The 25,556-nt window shown below is 39.4% G+C and overlaps 1 protein-coding gene and 2 long non-coding RNA genes across 5 annotated transcripts in view; 2 read left to right on the forward strand and 1 right to left on the reverse strand.

Moving 5' to 3' along the window:
- The window catches only part of b3glcta (beta 3-glucosyltransferase a), a 118,830-nt gene that overhangs the window by 28,048 nt on the left and 65,226 nt on the right, over positions 1-25,556 (reverse strand). For all 3 annotated transcript variants that reach the window (XR_006011423.1, XR_006011422.1, XM_041993866.1), the window contains exons 11-14: positions 24,470-24,583; positions 3,477-3,576; positions 2,964-3,083; positions 2,264-2,408 (exon numbers count right to left, since the gene is read on the reverse strand). Coding sequence is in view for 1 of the 3 variants with exons in the window: in XM_041993866.1 (XP_041849800.1) it covers positions 2,264-2,408; positions 2,964-3,083; positions 3,477-3,576; positions 24,470-24,583 (479 nt within the window). In the remaining 2 variants the exon portion in view is untranslated. The remainder of the gene's footprint in view (positions 1-2,263; positions 2,409-2,963; positions 3,084-3,476; positions 3,577-24,469; positions 24,584-25,556) is intronic.
- On the forward strand, positions 15,408-16,625 carry LOC121645429. The gene is made up of 3 exons (XR_006011425.1): positions 15,408-15,502; positions 16,060-16,129; positions 16,488-16,625. It is a non-coding gene; the product is annotated as an uncharacterized LOC121645429 (long non-coding RNA).
- LOC121645431 lies at positions 16,626-19,294 on the forward strand. Its single transcript, XR_006011427.1, has 2 exons — positions 16,626-16,659; positions 18,705-19,294. It is a non-coding gene; the product is annotated as an uncharacterized LOC121645431 (long non-coding RNA).

The raw sequence follows: 25,556 nt of genomic DNA on the forward strand, positions 1-25,556 counted from the left end.
TCAAATTATGATATCACTCTATATATATTATCCATCCATCCATCCATTTTCTGCCGCTTATCCGGAGTCAGGGCAGCAGCCTAAGCAGGGAAACCCAGACTCCCCTCTCCCGGGCCACATTCACCAGCTCATCCAGGGGAATCCTGGGGCGTTAACAGGCCAGCCGAGAGATGCAGTTCGTCCAGCGTGTCCTGGGTCTTCGGGCCTACTCCCAGGATCCTGATCAGATGCCCAAGCCACCTCATCTGGCTCCTCCCGATGCAGAAGAGCAGCGACTCTACTCTGAGCCCCTACCGGATCACCGAGCTTCTCACCCTATCTCTAAGGGAGAGCCCAACCACCCTGCGGAAAAAAAACTCATGTCGGCCGCTTGTATTCGCGATCTCGTTCTTTCTGTCACTACCCACAGCTCGTGACAATAGGTGAGGATAGGAACGTAGATCGACCAGTAAATTGAGAGCTTTGCCTTTTGGCTCAGCTCCTTCTTCCCCACAACAGACCGATGCAGAGTAGGGCTGTAACTAATGACTATTCTGATGGTCGATTAGTCACCGACTATTAAAACGACTAGTCGACTAATCGGATTATGTATCTCATGATTATTATAAATGGATCTTATTTCACTTTCAGCTTTGAAATTTTGCATAAGGTTGTTAAGTAAGTCTGACGTGCCTCCTCTTTAAATGTTCGAGCATTGCAGACGTACTTCGTAGCAGACGTGGTACACAAGGTCTGCTTTACAAATCTCTCAGTGTATTTAATTTATTTTGTAAGTTTAATGTGAAGTTATTCCAGACTTTTGACTTTCTTTGCCGCCGTTTTGCTCCCTAGTCCGCCACCATATTTTACCCTGGTGGATTTTATTGCACATGTGCAACTCTCAGCAGAGATAAAAAAAGAAGACAATGTCTCACTCTGTATTTTTTTTTTTTTTTTTTTTTTTTGCTGACAAAAGTCAACGGCTAAATTCGTTGTTGACTATTTTTATTGTCGATTACTTTAGACAACGTCGACTAATCTTGCAGCCCTAATGCAGAGTTCGCATCGCTGTAGACGCAGCACTGATCCGCCTGCAGATCTTCCGCTCCATCCTTCCGTCACTCGAGAACAAGACCCCGAGATTCGTGAACTCCTCTATTTGGGGCAGGACCTCATTTCCAACACAAAGAACACTCCACCCTTTTCCGGCTGAGGACAATGATCTTGGATTTGGAGGTGCTGATTGTCATCCCAGCCGCTTCACACTTGGCTGTGAATCACTCCAGGGAGAGCAGAGATCCACTCCTGAGGCCACCAAACCAGATCCCCTCAACACCTCGGCTGTGCCTAGAAATTCTGTCCATAAAAGTTATAAACAGAATCGGAGACAAAAGGTAGCCTTAGCGGAGTCCAACCCTCACTGGAAACGATTCTGATTTACTGCCGGCAATGCGGACAAAGCTCTGACACCAGTTGTACAGAGACCGGACAGCTCATACAAGGGGGTATGGCACTCCATACTCCCGGAGCACAGCATCCAGGGCCTTAAGGAACTCTGGGCGGACCTCTTCCAATGCCGGGGCCCTGCCATCGAGGAGCTTTTAGAACCACATCAGCAACCTCAGCCCACCACCAGCTCAGGCTCCTTCATTGACAGAGAGGTGACGTTCCATGTCCCAAGAGCTAACTTCTGCAGCTGAGGATCAGACCATCAGGGTCCCTGCCTTTGGCCGCTGCCCAGCTCACACTGCACCCGACCCCTATGGCCCCTCCTGCAGGAGGTGAGTACACGGGAGGGGCCCCATGTCAACCTTTTGAGCTGAGCCCAACCTGGCCCCATGGGCAAAGGCCCTGCCACCAACCGCTTGCCTCCGTGCCCCACCTCCAGAACTGGCTCCATAGGGGGGCCCCAGTGACCCATGTCTGGGAAAGAAAAACCTGGATCCATAGTTTTTTGCCATCATAGTGGTACTTTGATAATGTTTTAGATTACCACCATTACTGATCTCTGAAGCTGTCTCTGGTTGATAAGTCTTTAAAACATGCAATGATATCTGACTTTCTTTGTGCAATACATTTTTAAAGACGTTAGAAATCTCAATAAAAAAGCAGGTTCTGCAAAAATATTTCACACGTCCTCCAGAAGTGGATTTTTTTTTGTGTATTTTGGAAAATTACTTTGGCAATTAATTTGGCAATTATTAAAGAATGCCTTTTTAGGCATGTAAAAGAAATCAAAAGGGAGATGCACAAAAAATATTATTTGTAAGAGCATGAATACAACCTGGTGGAAGAGGGGACTGTGTGTAACGGCAAGCCCGAGAGCATTGAGGCACATTCCCAGCACCATGTCATCCGGTGCATCATTGCTGTAGCATTTGCAGCCGCTGTTAATAAGCTGGACCACAGCCTCTCTGCTGAACACCATACTGCGGGGGTACAACAAGATACAGAACAAAGCTGCTTTAGCTGCACTGTAAATCAACTGTCTAGAGGCAAAAATGTTGGAAATAAGCAGAAAACATGTGCTGTACATCTCTCAGTTATCATCTTAGGGATCATAGTGCATGTTTTATTCATTCAGTGGAAGGGCAATAGGGAAACTGCATATTGAGTTGATAGTATGTGAAATGAGAAACAATTACACATTAAAAAAAATAGGCTCATAGCCTGTGCCCCAAACATCTCTCTTTTATTTTTTGTAAAGGATATCTGATCTAAATATGAGAAAACTAGCAAGACAAGGAAGATAAGACAAGGAAGTTTATTGACTGGGTTCTGGAGTAATTTACTCCAAATATTTTTTGGGCATCTTTCTTGTAATACACCCAACAAACCAAATTCTCCCCAGAGCACACCGAAAACGCTTATCTGTAAATTAAAGATAACAGGATTTTCATTACACACACACATACTATAGTTGCTCTGGTGCATTTGTATCTCCATCATTGTTATTCCAAAAGCATTTGAGCTGTAAAACTCACCCTCCGCCTCCTGTGATGTAACTGTAACCACCTTGACTCAAGCCATAGCCGTACCTCTCTCCTAGGCACACTGGCTCAGAGGGGTTGTAACAGCTCAGCAAGGCTTGCAGTCTGGAGAGGCTGAAGCAGAGTGCATGACTCAAACTCATCACAGACACTCATCATTATCAAGCAGAAAAGTGTGTGCCTAAATGACGATGAAACTGTTCATTTAGAGGTTGGAAAAACTGCACTTTCCCCAGCATTTCCCTGAGGCTTCCTCATGAAGGGACGACCTGACAGAGAGTGAAATCAGCTGGATATGAATTCATATTCTGAGTGCTTTAGATATTTGACAGGATGTTAATATCTCTGGAACTCATTTCCCAAAGTGACTTCATACCAACTGTTTCATTTATAGCTAAGACTGCTATGAGTCAGACGAACTTTAGGATGAATCGAAAGTTTTTTTGTGTTTTTTTTTTTTTTGTACAATAAAACACTGCCACACATTTTCACATCATGACATCATACCTGATAAGTGTGTCATCATCCACAATGAGGAGCCACTTAGTGTTCGGGACAGCGTTGCTTAGAAATCTTTGAAGGATCGCAAATGTTTTACCGCAGTGGCCTGGAAACAGAGACATGCCATCAATACTGTGGCCAGTATGACTTAATCACATATTGACCATGTGTTCTGTTATACAAAGATAAATGACCCTGTTAGGAAGAAAAAACACACTCAGTATAAGTGGTTATTTATTTAAGCACATGCCTGAATACACACAAATACGACAAAATTACGTTAATTAATTTTGTGAACACTAATGGATTTTGAAGGGACGGAGGAAAAAAAAACACAGTCACAATTAGTAACAACAAAAACAACAATAACCTTTTTAGGTCTACCCTTAAAGAAGGCATAGGAATAAATAAAATTACCGTACCTTTACCTGACAAGGTGCACTAGTTTTCATTGTCATATCTTTTTTGCTTGTATTTTTTTGGGCATTATAAGTGGGAAGGAGTAGCAGTTCTGTCTTTTGCTCAAGGACACCTCAATAGTACATTAAGCTGGATGCCCCCACATCAGCAACTTCTGAGATCAAACAGGGAAATACACTTTTAAAGGGCTTAAGCAAAAAACTATGCTTTTAAAGTTTTAAGTGAATTGCTTACAATATAAATGTTTCTGTTTGGCCTTTACAATTTATAACTGTGTCCTTTAGAGTTTTGTAAAAAGAAAGAAAGCTCCAGTTTACAGTCTGACATCTTACAGAAATAATAAGGAATGTTTGGTTTGATGGCTCAGGTAGATCAAACTTTAACTCTGGCATGTTTGACATGATGGCAAGATGGAACAAAATGCTCTGCCAACTCCTGAAAACAAAAACTGTGATGTGGAAGTAAACAACATATTCCAAGAGCCCTAAGAAATATTTCCATCAGAATCCAAATCTCTACACACCATTGGGGCTGAGAGCTGAGTCATAAAAATCCCTGGTGGCAAGCATCACAAAGAATACTGAGGTCCTACTGTTTTATTTATAAGGCACCCAAGGTGTTTTTTTTCCTCCTTGTATCTGAATATGGAATAAGAAAGGACACCTTGAACTGTTGACGGGGATAAAACCCAAAACCACACTTTCAAAGACAGGTTTCCAGATAAAGCTGGTAACCTTAGTTCTAGCAAAAGGTGGTTAGTGATGCTGTAAAGTCTGTTAAAAATGGTAGAACTAGCCATCCACACAAATGTGAAAACTACAACTGCTTCTGCATTAAATACAACAAAAAGCTCATTTTTGGGCCCAGAATTGACTGCTTTTCTTCCAGGTCTTTTTTTTCAAAAACAGATCCCAAGAAATTTCACAATAAATACATCAAATGTGGATTTATATGATAATCCTATTTTCATTTTCATTTTCAGGGTCTTACCTCGTCCCCTTTTCCCACTTGTTCAAACTATTTACATTTTAAAACTCAGATTGAACAAACATATTTTGCAGAATAAATGTTTAATGTGGGGATGTGGTTGTCAAAGCAGTCTGACAGTTTTTCTTAAACTGGTTCAAAGCTTGTTTTTAGAGGCCATGCGTAGGATTTATTTATTTTTTTAATATTGGACTGTCCAGAGTCATTTTACTTGTATATAATTTCAATTTGTTTGACTCAGATGTGGATGTATGATAAAATCTAAGGGGAACAAATAGGTGACAAATCCAAACCCCTGATATAATGATGCCTGATGTACTTCAAGGACGTTCTCACCATTCACCTCAATATTTAGCATCACTTTAGAGCCCCAGGAAAGGATAAAAGACAGATAAGGAAAAGAAAAGTATGCATCATTGCTATTGTGTGAGCAATCATCCATCATTGCAGAAAGAGATAAATTGCTTTATATATCTTCCACCTCAATCATATTTAATTTCTTTTCTTGCTTATCTGATTATTGCATTAGCTTTATGTCCCTAAATGCCCATTTTCAATTTATATTTCCGATTAAGGGTTGATTTCCCCCCTTACTTCTTAGGGCAAAACCAATCACGTTCAAATCTGTTTTTGGACTTCAGATTGAAATCACAATGCCAATCCAATCTACCGTTTACACTCCAGGATATAAAATCTATCATGAGGTCTGACTGACTATACACTGACATGAGCTTCAGTATTTGGCTGTTTACCAGCCATTGCTTGATGATGGACTTTGGATTGCTGCCAACATTAGATAGTTTCCTCCTAAAAATAAAAACTGGCATGCATTGCAAGTCAAAATTACAGTGAAGGAGATACTTTCTTCTAGATGACCTTTGAAAAAGTCTTTGCTAACAAACAAACAAACTAAAAAAAAAAAACAACAACTTTTTAAACTGTTAATTAATGTGCTGATCATGATTTACTGGACTGAATCAGACACAATGTGTTTCAGATATTTTGATCCTGTAGTGAAAAATACGACAGGATGCTTAAAAACAACTTTAATCAATAAGAGGGACACCATCAAGTCAATACAATATCAAATCGATCGATGAAAGAGAAAGTGTAGCTGCCGTCAGTGGCAACTGTCATCTAGTCAGTTCTTTTCATTATCTGCTAGAATGTGATAAATAAATAGTAGTTCATAATTGCTGAATAATAAATAAGTGGGTAATTTTCTGTAAATTCATGTGATATATTTGTTTGGATGAAAAGTGTAAAAGGGGGAACTATTTTTTTTTTGTTCCACTTGTCCATATTGTTGCTTGGGGGACGAGTTTGATTAACGCACTGCAAGAGCTACATGAGGCACAACACCTATGCTGTTTGGTAGAGACAAGTTTCTCACGTTGTGCCAAGATGATGGAAATAAGTTAATTCTTTTTTGTTTTTAAGAAGAAGAAGCTGTGAATATGATTTTTACCCTCTTGAAGTTGGTGTGGCCAATGAGGTATAGTGTTTTACTTGATTTTCAATGTTATTTGTGTCATTATTTGATGTTGTGCCACTGAGATGATGTTTAAGCCTTTGGATGTATATTAAGGAAAAGTTTGTCCGTTATTATGTTTTGTGAATTGCCGTTTTAGTATGCAAGCCTTTATTTTCGCTTGGAGTTAATTTGTTAATTTTGTATTTCTGTCTTAGTTCTGACGGCATAATTGAGGCAACCAAGAATCGTTTGAAATCACATCGAGATACTGTACAACAATAAATGCCCGTAAAAACTCAAGAACGACTTTGAGCTTGCGTAAAACTTCAAGGGAGTAACAGTCAGAACTCAGCCTGCTTCGCGCTGGAGTAAGAGAGAGGCTGTCGCAGCTGGTGGAGTGACAACGAGCAGCTCGTTAAGGAGTGACGTCGCTCTCTAGCATCAAAGAAAGGACTGCAAGCACGGACAATCCGCAGCAGATAAGAGTCCACAAGTGTAGCCTGGTTAAAGCTACTGCCAAGTAAAGCATTTACACAAGGTAGATGTGAAGTGGAGTAACTCGGCTAACTTTGAAGGGACTCTTTAAGTGTTTAAGAGGAAAATCTGTGGTGGTCTGAAGTAACAAAAAAAAAAAAAAGAGAAAAACAACAAAAGGGTTTATGTAAAGTGACTGTTGTTAAGCCAATTATAAGTCAATTGCAAGTGTTTTGACAATTTAAAGGGTACATTGAGATACTTTGAAGGCATTTATAACTTCAGTTCATAATTTTGTCTTTCAACAAGTGGAAGAAGGTTTATTATTTTGCCTTATAGTGTTGCAGCACAAGTTAAACCAATATTTAAAGGAAGAAATAGTTTAAGTTTGTGAAAAATTGTGAAGTTGTATTTAAGATATTGAGTCCTTCTCCACTAAATATTTAAGTTAAATTTAAGTAAATTTAATGGACGCACACCAGACAAAGAGTGACATGTCCAACCAAGAAAACCCTGAGATTGAAGCTGTGCAGTTGCAGCAAGAAGAAAATCTCCAAAAGGAAGCTGGAGACATTTGCTCAGAAGAGTCAAGCATAAGTCAAGCTGCTAAGGAGAAAGGCTTGAGGAAAAGTGCAAGACTGAGGAAACTAACTGAAAAGGGACAAGCACTGCATGATGAAAAGATGAATAGGCTTCAAGCTCGCTTCCAGGTCAGTTATGATAAATGGAAAACTGTTGCTAAACAAGCTAAAAGAGCACTTGATGCACCTGTTGGTGAAAGTTTGAGTGATCACATCGCTCAGATCCAAAATGTCTCTGGAGAAGTGAAACGTGCGTATGAAGAGCTTCGCAGTCATGCCACTCCTGATGGAGACACACGCCGCAGAGTGGACACTTGTGATGGTGTTTCTCAAAAGATCATACAACAAGCACTAGAAAGTTTTGTAGCAAAGGGAAGTGCACAAGATGTAGAGAAGTCTGTATCTTTAAGTGAAGCTGGCTCAATGCATATTCCAGCAGCTTCTCACAATTCTAAGTCCTCAAGAAGTGGATGTTCAAGCCGTTCAAGCAGAATTTCTGTTAAAAGGCAAGAAGCAGCAGCAGAGCTAGCAGCAACCGAAGCCACTCTTAAGGTTATAGATGAAATGGAGCGTGAAAGGCAAGAACTTGAAAATCTTGAACATGAAAACAAACAAAGACTTGCAAAACAAGAAGCAGAGAATGCTGAAAACCTGTGAGTATTAGAACAAAGGCGAAGAGAGCTTGAACGTTTAGAAACTGTAAAGCAAATGAATGCAGCCAAAGCACGACTGAAAGTGTATGAGCAAGAAAGTGACTCGGATAAAGAAATATCAGACTTCCTGCATGAATCGAGCTCATCTAGAAAGATCACATGGAAGCCAGTTCCAAAACCTGAAATCAAAGCTGTGCTTCCAAACCTCAATCCAAGCACACAGTCATTCATCATGCCACAACATACTACAAGAGAGCAACCTACAGTTAATGCTATACAGGAAGACGGAACAGCAGCACTGGCTAAAGCTTTGGCAGAGTCCATCAACATTAGTCGCCTACCAGTTCCAGAGCCTGCAACTTTCATTGGTGATCCTCTCAAGTATAGAGACTGGAAAATGTCATTTCAACTTCTAATAGAACGTAAGAGCATTCCAACAAGTGAAAAGATCTACTACCTACGCAAGTACATTGGTGGTCCAGCAAGGAAAGCTGTTGAAAGTTACTTTCTGTTGGGAACTGAAACAGCATACTACGCAGCTTGGGACACTCTGGAGGAAAGATATGGAAGCCCATTTATAATTGCCAAAGCCTTCAGAGATAAGCTTTCATTGTGGCCAAAAATCGGAACCAAGGACAGTGCTGAACTAAGAGAGTTTTCAGACTTTCTCAGAGGTTGTGAGGCAGCAATGTCCCAGATAAAGAGTCTTGAGGTTCTTAATGACTATAATGAGAACCAGAGAATGCTCAGTAAGCTTCCTGATTGGCTTACAGCACGGTGGAATAGGAAGGTCATTCAGATTGAAGAGGAATGTGGTTCATTTCCAACATTCAGCAACTTTGTTGACTTTGTCGCAAGAGAAGCAAAGATAGCATGTAATCCGGTGACATCGCTACATGCACTCAAAGCAAATGATTCAGAGAAAGTGAAAAATCCAAAGCTTTGCAGTGTCGGAGCAAAGACATTCGCAAGCAATGCAGAAGAGAAGCCTAACACAAAGAAGTGTGCATTTTGTGAAAGACCAAACCACAGCATGCAGACATGTCATAAGTTTATGGACAGAGAAATAACTGAAAGAGTGAAATTTGTAAAATCAAAAGGACTGTGTTTTGGATGTCTCAGCTTTGGGCACCAATCTAAAAAATGTGAAAAGAGAAGTGTCTGCAACACATGCAAGGGAAAACACCCGACGTGTTTACATGAAGAACGAGACAAAGGTTCCCAAAAGAATAAAGACAGCAACAAAGAACAAAGGGAAAGTAAAGCGGCGAAGGAGTCAAAGGTGGACAAAGATTCTAAGGAACAAGGTAAAGAAACATCAAGCGAAGCAATTTCCAATCGTGTGATTCAAAGTAATAACAGTGATCTCACGTCCACAATTGTGCCAGTTTGGTTGTCCACAATCGTTAACCCAGAACAGGAAATACTAGTTTACGCCCTGCTGGATAGTCAAAGCGACACAACTTTTGTTCTGCAAGAAAAGGCAGATTGTCTGGATACAGAAAAGACAGTTGTGCAGTTAAAGCTTTCCACGTTGTCTTCTAAAGATACTACCATTCCAAGTCAAAGATTATCAGGACTACAAGTTAGAGGCTTTTACTCATCAAAGATAATTCCTCTACCCATGACATACACGAGAGAATTCATCCCTGCTAATCTCAGTCATATTCCGACGTCCAAGAGAGCAAGAACATGGCCTCACTTAGAGCACCTTGCTGAAGAGATCGCCCCTTTAATCGAGTGTGATGTTGGCCTACTTATAGGTTACAACTGTTCACAAGCACTGGTACCCAGGGAAATTGTGTCAGGAAAGGATCATGAACCCTTCGCCCAAAGAACAGATCTTGGCTGGACTGTAGTTGGAGGTGTTAATCCTTGTGTCGATTATGGAGACGCTATTGGTTGCAGCCACAGGGTCATTGTCAAGGAAGTGACATCCACCGCAACATCTGATCACCTGTCAAAGGAAGTGCACTACATCTGCCGAACCCAAGTCAAGGAAGTAATCACACCATCGGAGGTCATCAAGGTGCTTGAGTCTGATTTCAATGAAAGGAAAGTAGAAGACTCTCATTTCTCGCAAGATGATTTGCGCTTCATCTCAATGATGGAGGAAGGAGTGAAAATGCAAAGGGATGGGCATTGTGAGCTACCCTTGCCATTTAAAGAGAACAGACCAAGTCTACCAAACAATAAAAGCTGCATAGAGCACCGACTCAAGTGTCTGAAGAAAAGGTTTGAAAAGGACAAACAATACCACAAGGACTACACAACATTCATGAATGAAACAATAGTACGTGGAGATGCAAAAAGGGTGCCTCCTGAAGAACTGGTCAAAAGCCCTGCCTGGTACATACCACACCATGGGGTGTACCATCCCCAAAAACCCCAGAAAATAAGAGTGGTGTTCGATTGTTCTGCAAGGTATGAAGGAGTCTCGTTGAACGACTACCTTTTAACAGGACCAGAATTAACCAACACACTGGTGGGAGTCTTATGCAGATTTCGGAAAGGCCCTGTAGCGGTGATGTGCGACATCGAACGCATGTTTCACCAGTTCAGAGTCAGGAGTGAAGATCAAGATTATCTTCGCTTCCTGTGGTGGGACAATGGAGATTTCCACTCTACTCCATCTGTCTACCGCATGCGTGTTCACCTGTTTGGAGCCGCTTCTTCACCAGCCTGTGCAAACTTTGGTCTCAAGTACATTGCGGCCCAAGGTCAAGGACAATTTAGTGAAGCAACGATAAGATTCATTGAGAGAAACTTTTACGTGGATGATGGCCTGGTCAGTCTACATTCTGAAGACGAGGCAATTCGTCTGGTAAATGAAGCAAGGCAACTCTGCAACAGTGGAAAACTACGACTCCACAAGTTCATTTCCAATAGCCAACGAGTACTTGACTCTCTTCCCAGAGAAGACTGTGCAGAGACTGTAAGAAATCAAGACCTCGCCCTTGGCGAGCAGCAGATTGAAAGAGCGCTAGGCGTTAAGTGGTGTATCGCCTCAGACCATTTTCAGTTCCAAGTAGTTGTGAATGAGCGTCCATTCTCCAGAAGAGGTGTGCTATCCACAGTAGCTTCTGTTTACGACCCTCTTGGCTTTGTGGCGCCTTTCGTCCTACTGGGTAAACAAATATTACAACAGATGTGTCGTGACAAGACGGACTGGGATGAACCACTCTCAAGTGAACTAAAGCCACGGTGGGAGTGCTGGCTGTCGGATCTCAAGAATCTGGCATGTGTTAATATCAATCGTTGTTATCTTCCAAAGGATTTCCAAGCAGTCCAAAAATATGAACTTCACCATTTCTCAGACGCAAGTGTTTCAGGATATGGAGTTTGTACCTACTTAAGAGCCATCAGTGAAACAGGACAAATCTACTGCTCACTTGTGCTCGCCAAGTCCAGGGTAGCACCCACCAAGGTAACTACAGTACCACGATTGGAGCTGTCTGCAGCAGTCGTCGCAGTGCGTGCAAGCGACATGCTTAAAGCAGAATTGGAGTTGGAAAATGTCGAAGAATTCTTCTGGACAGATTCACGAGTCGTGTTGGGATATATTAACAATGACGCAAGACGCTTTCACATTTTTGTGGCAAACCGCATCCAACGCATCAAGGAGAGCACTAAACCAGCACAGTGGAAGTATGTTCCGTCAGAGCACAATCCCGCAGACCATGCGTCTCGTGGACTAAAAGCCAAAGACCTCATTTCGTCCAACTGGTTTAGGGGAGCAAGCTTTCTCTGGCATGAGGAGCTTCCCAGTGGAGAGATAAAGGTGGAGGAACTTGACACAGGGGATCCAGAAGTGCGCAAGGTCTTTGTACACCACACGCTAACAAAGGTGGATTTTCTTGTTGACCGATTTCTGAAATTCTCCAACTGGTCAAGATTAGTCAAAGCAATCGCAAGGCTCATCAGATTTGTGAAAGAGTTTAAGAATATGCAAAGGAGAACAAATGAAGTGACAAGTCTTGAGGAAAGACAAGAAGCTAAGCTTACAATTATAGCTATTGTACAAAGATCAGTCTTCTTCAAAGAAATCAAAGAGCTTCAGTCGCGGAAAGAGTTGTCTAAAGTGAAGACAAGTAGGCTTTATCGACTTAATCCCTTCCTAGACAACAAGGGCATTCTCAGAGTGGGAGGTAGATTAGAGCAAGCCATGCTACATCCACATGTTAAACACCCAGTTATCTTACCTAAGGCCAGCCACATCACCAGTTTACTGATTGATCACTATCATAAGCAAACACAACATCAAGGGCGCGGCATGACAATAAATGAGCTGAGGGCAAACGGCATTTGGATACTTGGGTGTAGTCAAGCAGTATCATCCTTTATCTATAACTGTGTCAAATGCAGGAAATTCAGACGTGGGACAGAAGAGCAAAAAATGGCAAACCTGCCCAGTGAGAGGATGGAAACAACACCTCCTTTCACATATTGTGGGATGGATTGTTTCGGCCCGTTTTATGTGAGAGAGAGAAGGAAAGAGCTGAAGCGCTATGGACTCCTGTTCACGTGTTTGTGCTCGCGCGCAGTACATATAGAGTTACTTGACGATCTGTCAACTGATGCTTTTCTTAACTCCCTCCGTGCATTCATTGCTTTACGCGGAAATGTGCGCAAGCTTCAGTCAGACCAAGGCACCAACTTTGTTGGAGCAAGGCGAGAGTTCCTTGAAGCAGTAAAGGAGATGAACCAAGAAAGCCTAAAGCAATTAGGTTGCGAGTTTGCCATGAATCCTCCCTCTGCCAGTCATATGGGTGGGGCCTGGGAGAGACAAATCCGCACAATCAGAAGTGTGTTAACTTCCATTTTGGATCAGTCTTCCCGAACACTTGACAGTTCATCACTCAGAACTTATCTTTATGAGGTGATGGCCATAGTAAACAGTAGACCCATTACTCCACATCTTCTAAACGATCCTACGGGACCTCAACCACTTACGCCCAACCTTCTCTTGACCATGAAGTCGTCCATAATACTACCACCACCCGGAGACTTTGTAAAGGAGGACCTGTACCTTCGCAAGAGATGGCGTAGAGTGCAATATCTGGCCAATGAGTTCTGGCACAGATGGAAAAAGGAATACTTATTGAGTCTGCAGCAAAGACAAAAATGGCAGAAAACAAGGAGAAATGCTAAGGTCAATGACATAGTGATAATACAAGATGACACGGCACCTAGAAATGAGTGGAAACTCGCCAAAGTCACAGCAGTGTACCCAAGTGAAGATGGCTGTGTACGCAAGGTGCAACTGCTAATCAGTGACTCTGCTATGGATGACTTTGGAAAGAGACTCAGTAAACAAACATACTTGGACAGACCTGTTCACAAGACTGTTACAATATTAGAAGCAGGATAAACTCCCATATTAGTTCAAGGGTTCATAAAGGAAATCACAAGTGATTTGGTGGGAGTGTAGCTGCCGTCAGTGGCAACTGTCATCTAGTCAGTTCTTTTCATTATCTGCTAGAATGTGATAAATAAATAGTAGTTCATAATTGCTGAATAATAAATAAGTGGGTAATTTTCTGTAAATTCATGTGATATATTTGTTTGGATGAAAAGTGTAAAAGGGGGAACTATTTTTTTTTTGTTCCACTTGTCCATATTGTTGCTTGGGGGACGAGTTTGATTAACGCACTGCAAGAGCTACATGAGGCACAACACCTATGCTGTTTGGTAGAGACAAGTTTCTCACGTTGTGCCAAGATGATGGAAATAAGTTAATTCTTTTTTGTTTTTAAGAAGAAGAAGCTGTGAATATGATTTTTACCCTCTTGAAGTTGGTGTGGCCAATGAGGTATAGTGTTTTACTTGATTTTCAATGTTATTTGTGTCATTATTTGATGTTGTGCCACTGAGATGATGTTTAAGCCTTTGGATGTATATTAAGGAAAAGTTTGTCCGTTATTATGTTTTGTGAATTGCCGTTTTAGTATGCAAGCCTTTATTTTCGCTTGGAGTTAATTTGTTAATTTTGTATTTCTGTCTTAGTTCTGACGGCATAATTGAGGCAACCAAGAATCGTTTGAAATCACATCGAGATACTGTACAACAATAAATGCCCGTAAAAACTCAAGAACGACTTTGAGCTTGCGTAAAACTTCAAGGGAGTAACAGAAAGAAAACTTCACTTAACCCACTTAACCCAAAGCAGTCAGTCACTTTATAAAATAGCCAGAAGGGGACATTTTCAGTCACTTCCTTTGATTTAAAGGTTATTAAAAATTGATGAGCTTCAGCATTTTAAAGGTTGTTTTCAGCCAAACACAGCCTGCAACAGCTGCACATTAGATATGCATTATAAGCTGCAGAGCGGCAACGTCGTGGCCCAGGGGATCGTGCTGTCATCTCCCTTTTTAAACTTGAACACTTGCCATACGAGAACACCAACTCTGCACTAGTTATGCCATCTCAGGATGTTTAGACTTTTCAGAAACACATTAGTTGTAATTATACAAAAAAAGGTTAAATTATTTTAGTAATCTTCCAATCTGTCAAGGAAAATTAATCTGATTAGGTTACGTAGGGATTATATATTCTCTTGATGATATTTTAGATCCCAATGCAAGTGACTGAAAAATAGGTTTTAACCACAGGATGAAAACTAATTGTAACTGAGTTTGAGAATAAACCATAAGTCTTTAATTCTGGTTTTTAATTCTGGTTTGTAGCTGCTAGTTTTTTTTTTTTTTTTTTTTTTGTCATTCATTTGAAAACGTAACATCTGAACTGCCGGGACAAAACTATTGAAAGGTTTGCATTACATTGGGCATTAAAGTGGCTATTATTGCAGTGACTGTAGAATCTACAACAATGAGCACTGGTATTGCATAGTTTAAATGGAAAAAGGATTTAGTAACATCCGCCAGTTAATTTTCAGACTGCAACTCATTGAATCGCCTCCACCTTCTAAATCTGAATTACTGGAGAAATATGACATGTGACACACTGTAACAAATTGCTGTAAAAATACTGGATATTTTTAACAGTAGTATACTGTTCTCCATTAATACAGTTGAATACTGTAATTTCTGACGTCTTTAAGAGAGAAAATATTAATGGCAAGCTTCTGGAAACTATTACAGTACAGAGCAGTATTTTTTTTTTTTTTTTACAGCAAGCCACCATAATCCTACAGTATAATATAGTATTTCTTTTCTTTTTCGGTTGAGACATGTTCTTTGGTCCGTTCAGTTAGACATCTGAACAAAATTAGAAAATTAAGTGAATTTAAAATAGGTCTACACATCAGTGTGTTTATTCAAGATTGAGGAAACACTAACAAGAAGAGAGGAATTACGTTTCATCCGGATTGTTAAACTGAGAGCACCAAGCTGGACGGAACACTTCAAGTGACACGCTTTCCCTCTTCTCATCAAGTGAGCAGCGTTCCGTCATCAACCCTCCTCCCAAGGCTTTGTTAAAAAGGTAAATATCATCTTGCTAAAGTGAGAATACGATATTATGTGATTTTTTTGTTGGATTAGCATTTACCTGTTGTAAGCTAGCATGCTATTCACTCTTTTAGCAACTGCGGATAAAAGTTAAACTTTCTGTTGAAGCACGTTGCTAGCTTGAGCTGGTCGGTCATTCTTTGTGATTGCTACAAGGTTCAATTTTACAATTTGTTGCGGTATTCTACATGTAAAACGATTTAAAGGAGTTTATAGGGAGACACCGTTATAAAGGTTGATGCAAAAAGCTTAAGGCAGCTTCAAAGTGGACTTAGTGTAATATAGCTAACGGTTAACAAGTTGTTGGGGAATGACTTTTTTCTTGAAAGAGCATTTTAAATATTAAGTGTAAGTGAAATAATTTTTTTGTGAAGGTCTGTAGGGTAAACGATAACATGATAACTTGTAATATATGTGGTAAGGCCTGCAGGAACACATTTGCTCATGTCAGGCACATGCGGACTCATAGTTGTCTACCATGACTGTACATGGAATTCCATTCTTAATTTGAATACTGTTCATGTTTTACAGATGTCTGCCACTGCAGCTGATGTAGAGTGAACCCTGACCCTCCCAACCACTCCACGACTGATTCTACTGGGTAAGTATCATAACAGCATTACATGGAATATAGAACAAATTGAGTCTGAGTGTAACGGTGTAACTTTTTATGTTCTGTCTTTAATGTGTTATCCTGCAAAATACACAGACATTGCAATGAATATACTGAACACATTTATGTCCTAATTTCCTCTTAGCACCACAGTTCAATCGCGTTGCTGGGATTATTGACCTAAAACACTAGTGAAACAACAAAAAAGAACTCCAAGTTGGACAAAATAGACAAAATAGTAATGGCAAAAGTAAAAAACTATATATATTATGTTACTTTTTCTTTAAACTTCTTGTCCAGGGCTCTTACACCCATATTTCTTTTCCATGATTGTTGTCTGCATCAGTTGCTGGTGATGGAGTCACATTGGGCCACTGGATGATCAGCATTGAAAGCCAGGTCATCTGTGAAGGCACCCAAAAAACCTTCATCTCAGGGCTTGCTGCAGTTTTCGCAACATTCTACGTGTTCAACCTGGAATACCAAGAAGCTGCAAGGACCCTGGAGTTTGTGCAAAGGTAAATTTTGTGTCAGAAATATTGTTTGAATGTGTTACCCCTCTTCCCAGCTCTTGTTTAGGAATATTGAATTGTTATTTAATATAAGCCATGCTTATATATTCATTTTACAATTACAACATTTCTAAAGAAATTTTGAATGCTGCTAATGCAGCCACCCACGCCCGAGAGCGGCAGCCATGTTGGAGCACCTACATTAATGAGTGTGAGGGAAGGGCAGCTGAAAAAAACATTTACTTGTAAAAGACACCTGCAATAAGACTGCTGGAGCGTGTGTGTGTCAGAGAGGGATCATAAGAGAGACACACTGAGTCAGACAGAGAGACACACACAGAGTTAGACAGAAACATGCACACTGAGTCAGACAGATACACACCGAGTTAGACAGAAACACACTGAGTTAGACAGAAACACACTGAGTCAGACAGACACACACCGAGTTAGACAGAAACACACTGAGTCAGACAGACACACACCGAGTTAGACAGAAACACACTGAGTTAGACAGAAACACACCGAGTTAGACAGAAACACACTGAATTAGACAGAAACACACTGAGTCAGACAGACACACACCGAGTTAGACAGAAACACACTGAGTTAGACAGAAACACACCGAGTTAGACAGAAACACACTGAGTTAGACAGAAACACACTGAGTTAGACAGACACACACTGAGTTAGACAGAAACACACTGAGTTAGACAGAAACACACTGAGTTAGACAGAAACACACTGAGTTAGACAGACACACACTGAGTTAGACAGAAACACACTGAGTCAGACAGACACACACTGTGTCAGACAGAAACACACTGAGTTAGACAGAAACACACTGAGTTAGACAGAAACACACTGAGTTAGACAGACACACACTGAGTTAGACAGAAACACACTGAGTCAGACAGACACACACTGTGTCAGACAGAAACACACTGAGTTAGACAGAAACACACTGAGTTAGACAGACACACACTGTGTCAGACAGAAACACACTGTCAGACAGAAACACACTGAGTTAGACAGACACACACTGAGACAGAAACACACTGAGTTAGACAGACACACACTGAGTTAGACAGACACACACTGTGTCAGACAGAAACACACTGAGTTAGACAGACACACACTGAGTCAGACAGACACACACTGTGTCAGACAGAAACACACTGAGTTAGACAGAAACACACTGAGTTAGACAGACACACACTGTGTCAGACAGAAACACACTGTCAGACAGAAACACACTGAGTTAGACAGACACACACTGAGACAGAAACACACTGAGTTAGACAGACACACACTGAGTTAGACAGACACACACTGAGTTAGACAGAAACACACTGTCAGACAGAAACACACTGAGTTAGACAGAAACACACTGAGTTAGACAGACACACACTGAGTTAAACAGACACACACTGAGTTAAACAGACACACACTGAGTTAAACAGACACACACTGAGTTAAACAGACACACACAGAGTCAGACAGGGAGAGAGACAAATCGGAAGCTAACTGAGACAACTGTAAAGTTCCAAAAGGAAGTCAAACCATAGCCTGCTTCCTTTTGGAACCCATCTTAAGGATGGGGCTGGTCAGACTGACCATGTCAGTCTGTGTGATGCTCTTATTGAGCAATGTGTCCTTCTCTAACAGCCTTTCTTAAGTTGACCTGAAATACAGTCTTCAAAAAGTAGATACATTTTGAACTTTGAAGAACTAAATTCTTAGAAATCACTGCCAACAAATTTCCCAAATATGACATGTTTCCTAATGCCTCAAATTAGTTAAATAAATTCTGTTTTAATTGTAGCAGCTGATCTATTGTAATCCTCAATCATGAATGTTTTCTTATTTCTCACTGATAGTTTTTAAAAAAAAAAATCAAATTTTCATCCTCTCATCATTTTGAGTCACTGAGGTGATTATCATATAAATGCATCTTAATTCTTTTTTCAGTTAATGTGAAAGGGTTCCATATGAAATTATTTTTAGTTACCACACCTAATATCTTATATAATTTCTCTATTATTTCATTTTAGGCGCCTCATTGGGATCAATCCCGAAAGGGGAGGAAAGACCAGCCAGGGAAAAGTGGTGTCAAAGAGGACGGGGAAGCTGGTCCACAAAAAGGCAACAACGGTGAATCCCCATGTGGCCACTCTCCTAAAAAATTTGATGGACTTTGAGTGGGGGTTTATTTAGTTCAAACTGTCTCAGGTGCCCATGGTCAATTTTTTTACTCACAGTTGTTGAAAACCTGTTTATGTTTAGTTTTTATTGTTGTGAAATGTGTGTAATGAAGTTAGCTTTTACTTTGTTCTTAGCTGCTATGCAGTGACTTTAACTGAACTGTTTCAATGTTTTGGTGAACGGAGGAAGGAAGAGGAAAAAATAACAAGCAGTAAAGTGAAGAGGATTTGAATTGGCTGATGATTTCTATTCTGTTTGCAAACAGTCAAACCAGCCTCGATCAATTTTGACCCAGTAGGACAACACAAAGTTTAATAAATGTAATGTGATCTAAATCCCATGTCATAGTTCAAGAAAAAATATGACAGTCAAGTAATGATGCTTGTGGATTTTATGGATACTACAAAAGTTCAGTTTTAATAAATATCAATGTTGTGAGGCCATCTCTTGTCTGAGCTCTTTCTTATGGCTGTTTTAATTTATTAGTAGTATAGTTTTACTTTTCACTTTAAAGATAACATTTTGTAGGATTTTGATATAGTTTTACAGTAATAAGTTGTTAATGGAGAATACTGTAAGAACTGTAAAATAACAGTATAATGGCAAAGAACTGACAGTATAATACTGTAATGTTTGTTTTATGTACAGCACAGTACTGTAATGTTTTTACAGTAATATACTGTTGCTGTAGATTACAGTAGATATACTGTAGATTAACAGTTTCAAGCTGGCAACTCTAGCTGCCAGTAGTTAACTGTAATTTAACAGGAAAATTTGTTACAGTGCATGCTAGAGTGCTTTGAAGAGGATCCTTGCTATCTGTAGATATACATGGCTTATTTGGTGAGCCATTACAAACTATAGCAACTGCATATATTTACATTTATCCTATAAAATCACACTACATTATTCATCAGTGGATTAGATATCTTTATTAGAAGTTCACTTTGACTAGTACATATACGCTGACAGTAGCTTCAGTATCTGGATGTTTACCAAACGTTTCTTAATGATAGACTGTGGATTATTGCCAACAGTGGATTTTTGCCACTGAAAAGTAAAACACTGACATATTTTGGATGTCAAAAATACTGAAATTTCTTCCAGAAGTTCTTTAAGGACAACTTTTCCAGCACTGCTTCCAATTAAAAATAAATTGACAAAACTGAATCCTTGAACGGAGCAGAGATGGTTTAGGTATAATATGTTAAAATGAATGCTGTAAGTCAAAGGTCTTAGTATTCTTAGGTTTAAGTTACTGAGATTTATTTATTTTTTTATTAATAATATAAAAAGTGAATGTGTTTTTGTATAACTCAGTGGTGTGCAAGCTGTTAAAGAGAGAAGACACACCACCCCTTGTCTTGATCCTAGGATGTATATCAAAGATGAAAATATGATTAAATAAAACAAGTAAAAAAAAAAATACATTTCAATTTATTTAAAGTCTGAAGCCAAAGAAGAAGTAACAGTATTCGTAAATAAGCTTGTAGTGGATTTGTTCCAGGGTGAGACCTGTCAGGTATCAATGCTGATGAGGTGGAGCTGCAGGGACTCGAGTACAGTGGTTTGCATCAACAACAATCTGGGCTGATAACAGTGTAACTTTACAGGAAAAGGTGTTTTTATTCTAAATGAGGTTCAGCACTAAAACACATACACAAGCCACTAACCAGTGGCAGTCAGCATCCTTCACTGCCTCGATGAAAAGAGGTAGCAAAAGACATCTTTGTTAGAGGACGAGGCTGCCAGCAGAAAGCAACTCAGGCTGGAGACTGAACCAGACTCCTATTAACAACAACCTTTTCAGTGCACTGAAAATGGCTGCAGTCGATAGAGCAACCCATTAAAGTGCAGCATGAGAGGCTTTTGGTGCAATTTTGTGCCGACAGCTATCAGACTGTGGAATAGCTCTTGCCTCTCTCTCAAGCAAGCAGAAAGGCACTACGGCACAGAGCTTGTTTTGTATTTACAAACTATCCCGGATTGTTTATTGTATTATAATAGTTTCTCATTATTACAGATCAAACACATAATCCTAGAGTTGGTTCTTTTCATGTTTTCTGTACAGTGTGACAAACCAGGCCTTGTTCTGTTCTAGTTCCCTCAAGTTTCTGGAATTTGTTAATGGATTTTCTTTTTTAGGATGGGATGGGCTAAAGATAGAATAGCTAACATGCCTGTCAGAATAATTTGACATTACTGACTATAAAGAAATGACCTCCCCGACAATCTAGACTAGGGATTATGGTGAAACAATAGTAGCCATCCATCCATCCATTCGTCCGTCCGTCTGTCCGTCCACAGAGCAGAGCAATAGTAGAAATAGGCCAGCTCTGCATCCTAACAATATCCTCTGACCAGAGGAGGATACATCACAGAGAAACCTGGTCAGTCCCAGGGTCTCCTTCTTTCTCTCAGTCCTGAACAAGAATAGTGCACTTAGGAGACACTGCTGTTAACAGGCATTGACCACTGAACACCTTCTCAAATGATTTCACACTTAAACTGTGTCGTACTTTTTTCAGTTTCAAGGTATATTTCAATACCTTTGATAACGTTGGAATCTTGACTTTGAATTTGAAATAAGTTTTAATAGATAATGAAGGGTAATTGTTTGAGTTTGCTCCTGCAGAATTTTAAATTCAGTCCAATCCTCTTAATTTATAAAGCACATTTTAAACAGACATGTTTGCAAAGTGCTGCACATCAACAATCAATAATCAACAATATAAAAAATTAATAAAGAAATAAATAAAAAATGAAAAAATAAAATAAATTAAATATATAAAATGAAACAAAAAGATAAAAAGAAATAAAATATTAAAACAATATAAAACAAGTAAAAAGGCTAAATAAATTAAATTAATAAATAATAATCAGGACCACACAACTCACGTGGTGTTAAAAGCCAGAGAATAAAAGTGGGTGTTTAGACAAGACTTACAACTCTCCACTTTGGGGGCGGATCCCGAGTCTGGTGCCGACTATAGAGAAGGCCCCGCTAGTTTTTAAGTCTCGTCTTAAGCACCATGAGCTGGGACTGGCCCTTGGACCTCAGAGTGCGCGCTGGAGTGTAAATTTGGAGGCAGTCGGTAATGTATTTGGGGGCCAGTCCATTTAAAGCTTTAAATACAAACCATAAAATCCTAAAATCAATTCTAAAACTTACAGGCAGCCAGTGCAAAGAAGCTAAAATGGGGGTGATGTGCTCACATTTCTTGGCACCGGTTGAAAGTTGTGCTGCGGAGTTCTGGACTAACTGCAAACAGGGAAAGTGCCTTATATATAGATAAATAGTAACCTTATCTAAGTTAAATATAAAGATGCACCACTAAGCTCACTGGTCTAGTTTTGCATAGAAACTGCACAATAAGGTGAACAACACATATCTTTGTGCAAAGTCAACTAAATCTGCTGGAAAGCATCTCTAAAGCTTTTTTATTAACATGAAAAGTAAATGCTTACATTCACTTTTCTTGGCACTGGTGCCATTGTGCAGAATTGCAGGATACATGAGGAAAACTGACTAAACTAAAAACTTAAACTTACAGAATCTGATAAAGTTTAGCTTTTTGTTAATGGTTCCAAATCAATAATTTATTTCCAAATTGAACTGTATATATTTATAATCATAACTTTTTCTAAACTCTAAAATATACAAAGTACGTGCATTTTACAACGGTAATCAGAATTATGTAGTGATCTAATGAATATAGAAAAGCATGATGTACACTACATTAACAGCTTGGCAATAAAAATTTTTTAAACCGGATTCATACATTAAAGCTTAACCTAAAATGTCCTCAAATTAAATCAAATTTATCTGTATAGCACATTTAAAAAAAGACAACCAAAGTTGACCAAAGTGTTTAACAGAGGCAAAAGATAAACAACAAGAAAGCATTTATAAAAGCAGATACAGTAAAAGTAATAAAATAATATTTAAATAAATTAATTAAAAGAAAAAAAAACATTTTAAAAGATTAAGAACACCCAAAGGCTTTGAAAAATAAACAATTTTTCAAATTAGCCTTGAAGACATTTATAGAGGCTGAGACTTTGAAATATGAAGGATGTTCCAAAGCTTTGGAGCTATTATGGAAAAAAGCATGATCCCCCTTTCTCACTCTTCTAGATGCTGGAGCCGATAAGAGCAGCTGATTTGTAGATCTTAGAAATCTAGTGGTAGCAGACGGGCAGAGGACTTCCAACAATGTAATGGGGAGCTGCACCTTCTAGAGCTTTAAAAACAGGTAAAATAAACTTAAACAAAAAGCAATGTTTCACTGAAAGCCAGTTCAGGGACATAAGGACAGGGGTGATGCTGTCTTTCTTCTTTGTTCCAGTTAGCTGCAGAATTTTGTACCAGCTACAGATGAGACAGAGCAGACTGAGAAACACCCGAATAAAGGGACTTACATGAATCCAGCCTTGAGGAAATGAGTGCTGAGAGAACCGATTTTTTTCAAAGTTTTTCAAGGAGAGGGGAGGGGAGGAATGACTTTATTTTGGCTACTTTTTTTTAATTGGAAGAAACAAGATTTGACTACAGAATTGATGAGTTTATCAAATGCTAAATTAGAGTCAAAAATAACCCAAATATTTCCAGCATGTTTATGGATGTGAACCCAAGTGAATGGCTATTTGAGAGAATCAGTGAGAACAGGTGAACCAAAAGTAATAACCTCTGCTTTGTCCTTATTGAACTGAAGATAACTGCCATCCAGCATTTGACCTCAAGAAGGCATGCGGTAATAGCTGTGAGTGAATCAGGGATTTCTGGATTTAAAGGGAGATATATTTGTGTATCGTCAGCCTTGAGGAGCTCCACAGTAGCCATAGAGGGGCAGATGAGAGTTTATCATTTAACAAGACAGAGAAATTTCTGTGTGTAAGACACAAAGTAACCCATTCTCATGCAGCGCCCTTAATGCCGACCAGGTGGTGTAAAGGATTTAAAAGAATGCCGAGATCCACTGTATCAACGTATAAACGTTGTAAAACAAAGTTTACATTTCTGTGACAGATTTCTATTCTTCAGTCACAGCATAAGAACAGTGAGGACTGAACCTACCATAAATTTATCTGAATTCAGAGGGCGGAAGATTGTTTTGGCAGAAAATACCACAATAGTCAAATGACCAGACTAAATGTACATATTATTGTTCTTGTTTAGAGAGAAGCTCCAAAAATGTGAATACCTACAGAAGGTTTACAGCCATTTGTCTCCTAAGAATTATTTGAAGAAAAAGAAAATCATAAGCATGAAATAAAAAAAAAAAAACCTCTTATAATAACAATAATAATAATAATAAAAGATAGCATGGCAGACTTATCATTTTGTAAAGAACTATAAGCACACTTTGAGACAAAATGCTGAGAAATGCCCTGCTGACACTCAGTTTGACACCAGTTCTCTTGCAAAATTAGATTTGGATTACATCCTCTTCACAAGGTCTCAGGTTGTCCAACTTTTAACCTCACTTTGCCAGATCATTTTTCATGAACCTACACATGCAGCTCAGCCTGCAGCAAAAACCCAAGGCCAGTTACTCCATCTGCTGTTGAGAGGTTGAGAGCTTTTTGACCACGAAATAGCTGCAAAACTCACCTCTTTCAGTATTTGGCACTCCTAAATTAATGGTTGGTATGGAAGGATCAGCCTGGTCACTGTAGTACTCTAAAAATAAAGCATCCTTTTCCCAAGTCTTCTTTATCACTGGAACTAGAGCAAAGAGGAGAGAAATCAATGCACTGTTTACAACGTTTCACAAAAAGCAGACATGTGGCTCTTTGCAATATAGACTTCATCCCTAATACAAATAGTTGTTTAATTTCAAGAGTTAAATTTCAGAGCTATGACTGCTGCAGAAAACCTTTTGTGACTTCATTGTGTTCAGTGTGCAGCAGACCTGTTGCCTTCAGCTGAATAACTGTACTGTACCATTTTGTGCTTCTTTTTACACACTGTCTTTCAGCCTTGACTGATCATAGTCATGAAGCTAATTCCTAGTACAATGTTTTATAGATTTTATAGAAATAGTCTGTAGATTGTGTGAAACATGTTTGGTTTGAAAAGTGTATGAATGTAGAAAAACTCAGGCTACTGAGATATGTGCAACTCTCACAAATCAACAAAATATTCAGGAAGCTGCATTTAACAATGAAAGAATGAGGCAAAATCTTTACGTCAGAAAAAAAAGTCATGTTTAATTAATTTATTTTCTTTTAAAACAAAATATTGCTAATAAATATCATCAGAAATTATAACAAAATTATTGTCTCAAAATGCCTCAAACTATCCAATTCGTTTAATGCCCCATATATGGACAGTTTGTAGAGAACAGTAATACTAACAAAGGCATTATAAAATCAAAGAGGAACCTGCTTTGTAATAGTCCCCCCCTTTGATGAAACCACTTGCAATCATGTTGCATGTATCTGTGCGTTTGCATTCACTGCAGTGTTCCCCAAAGGCTGAGAATCAAATTGTGGTGGCAGGTGGTGTGGATACAATTTACAGATGCTCCATTGATGTGTCGTATGCAGGCAATCAGCAGCTGTGCAGCATAAAAGACGACCGAGTTTAACCAAACGATTTCAAACACAACGCTACACTTCCTGTGGTCCAAAGCAATGCATAAATGTGAAGTAGATTGAATGAAAAGCTGTTTAGGGAAGCAGAAACAAACACGCAC

This window comes from Melanotaenia boesemani, chromosome 9, assembly GCF_017639745.1.
Source record: "Melanotaenia boesemani isolate fMelBoe1 chromosome 9, fMelBoe1.pri, whole genome shotgun sequence".
Classification (NCBI taxonomy): Eukaryota; Metazoa; Chordata; class Actinopteri; order Atheriniformes; family Melanotaeniidae; genus Melanotaenia; species Melanotaenia boesemani.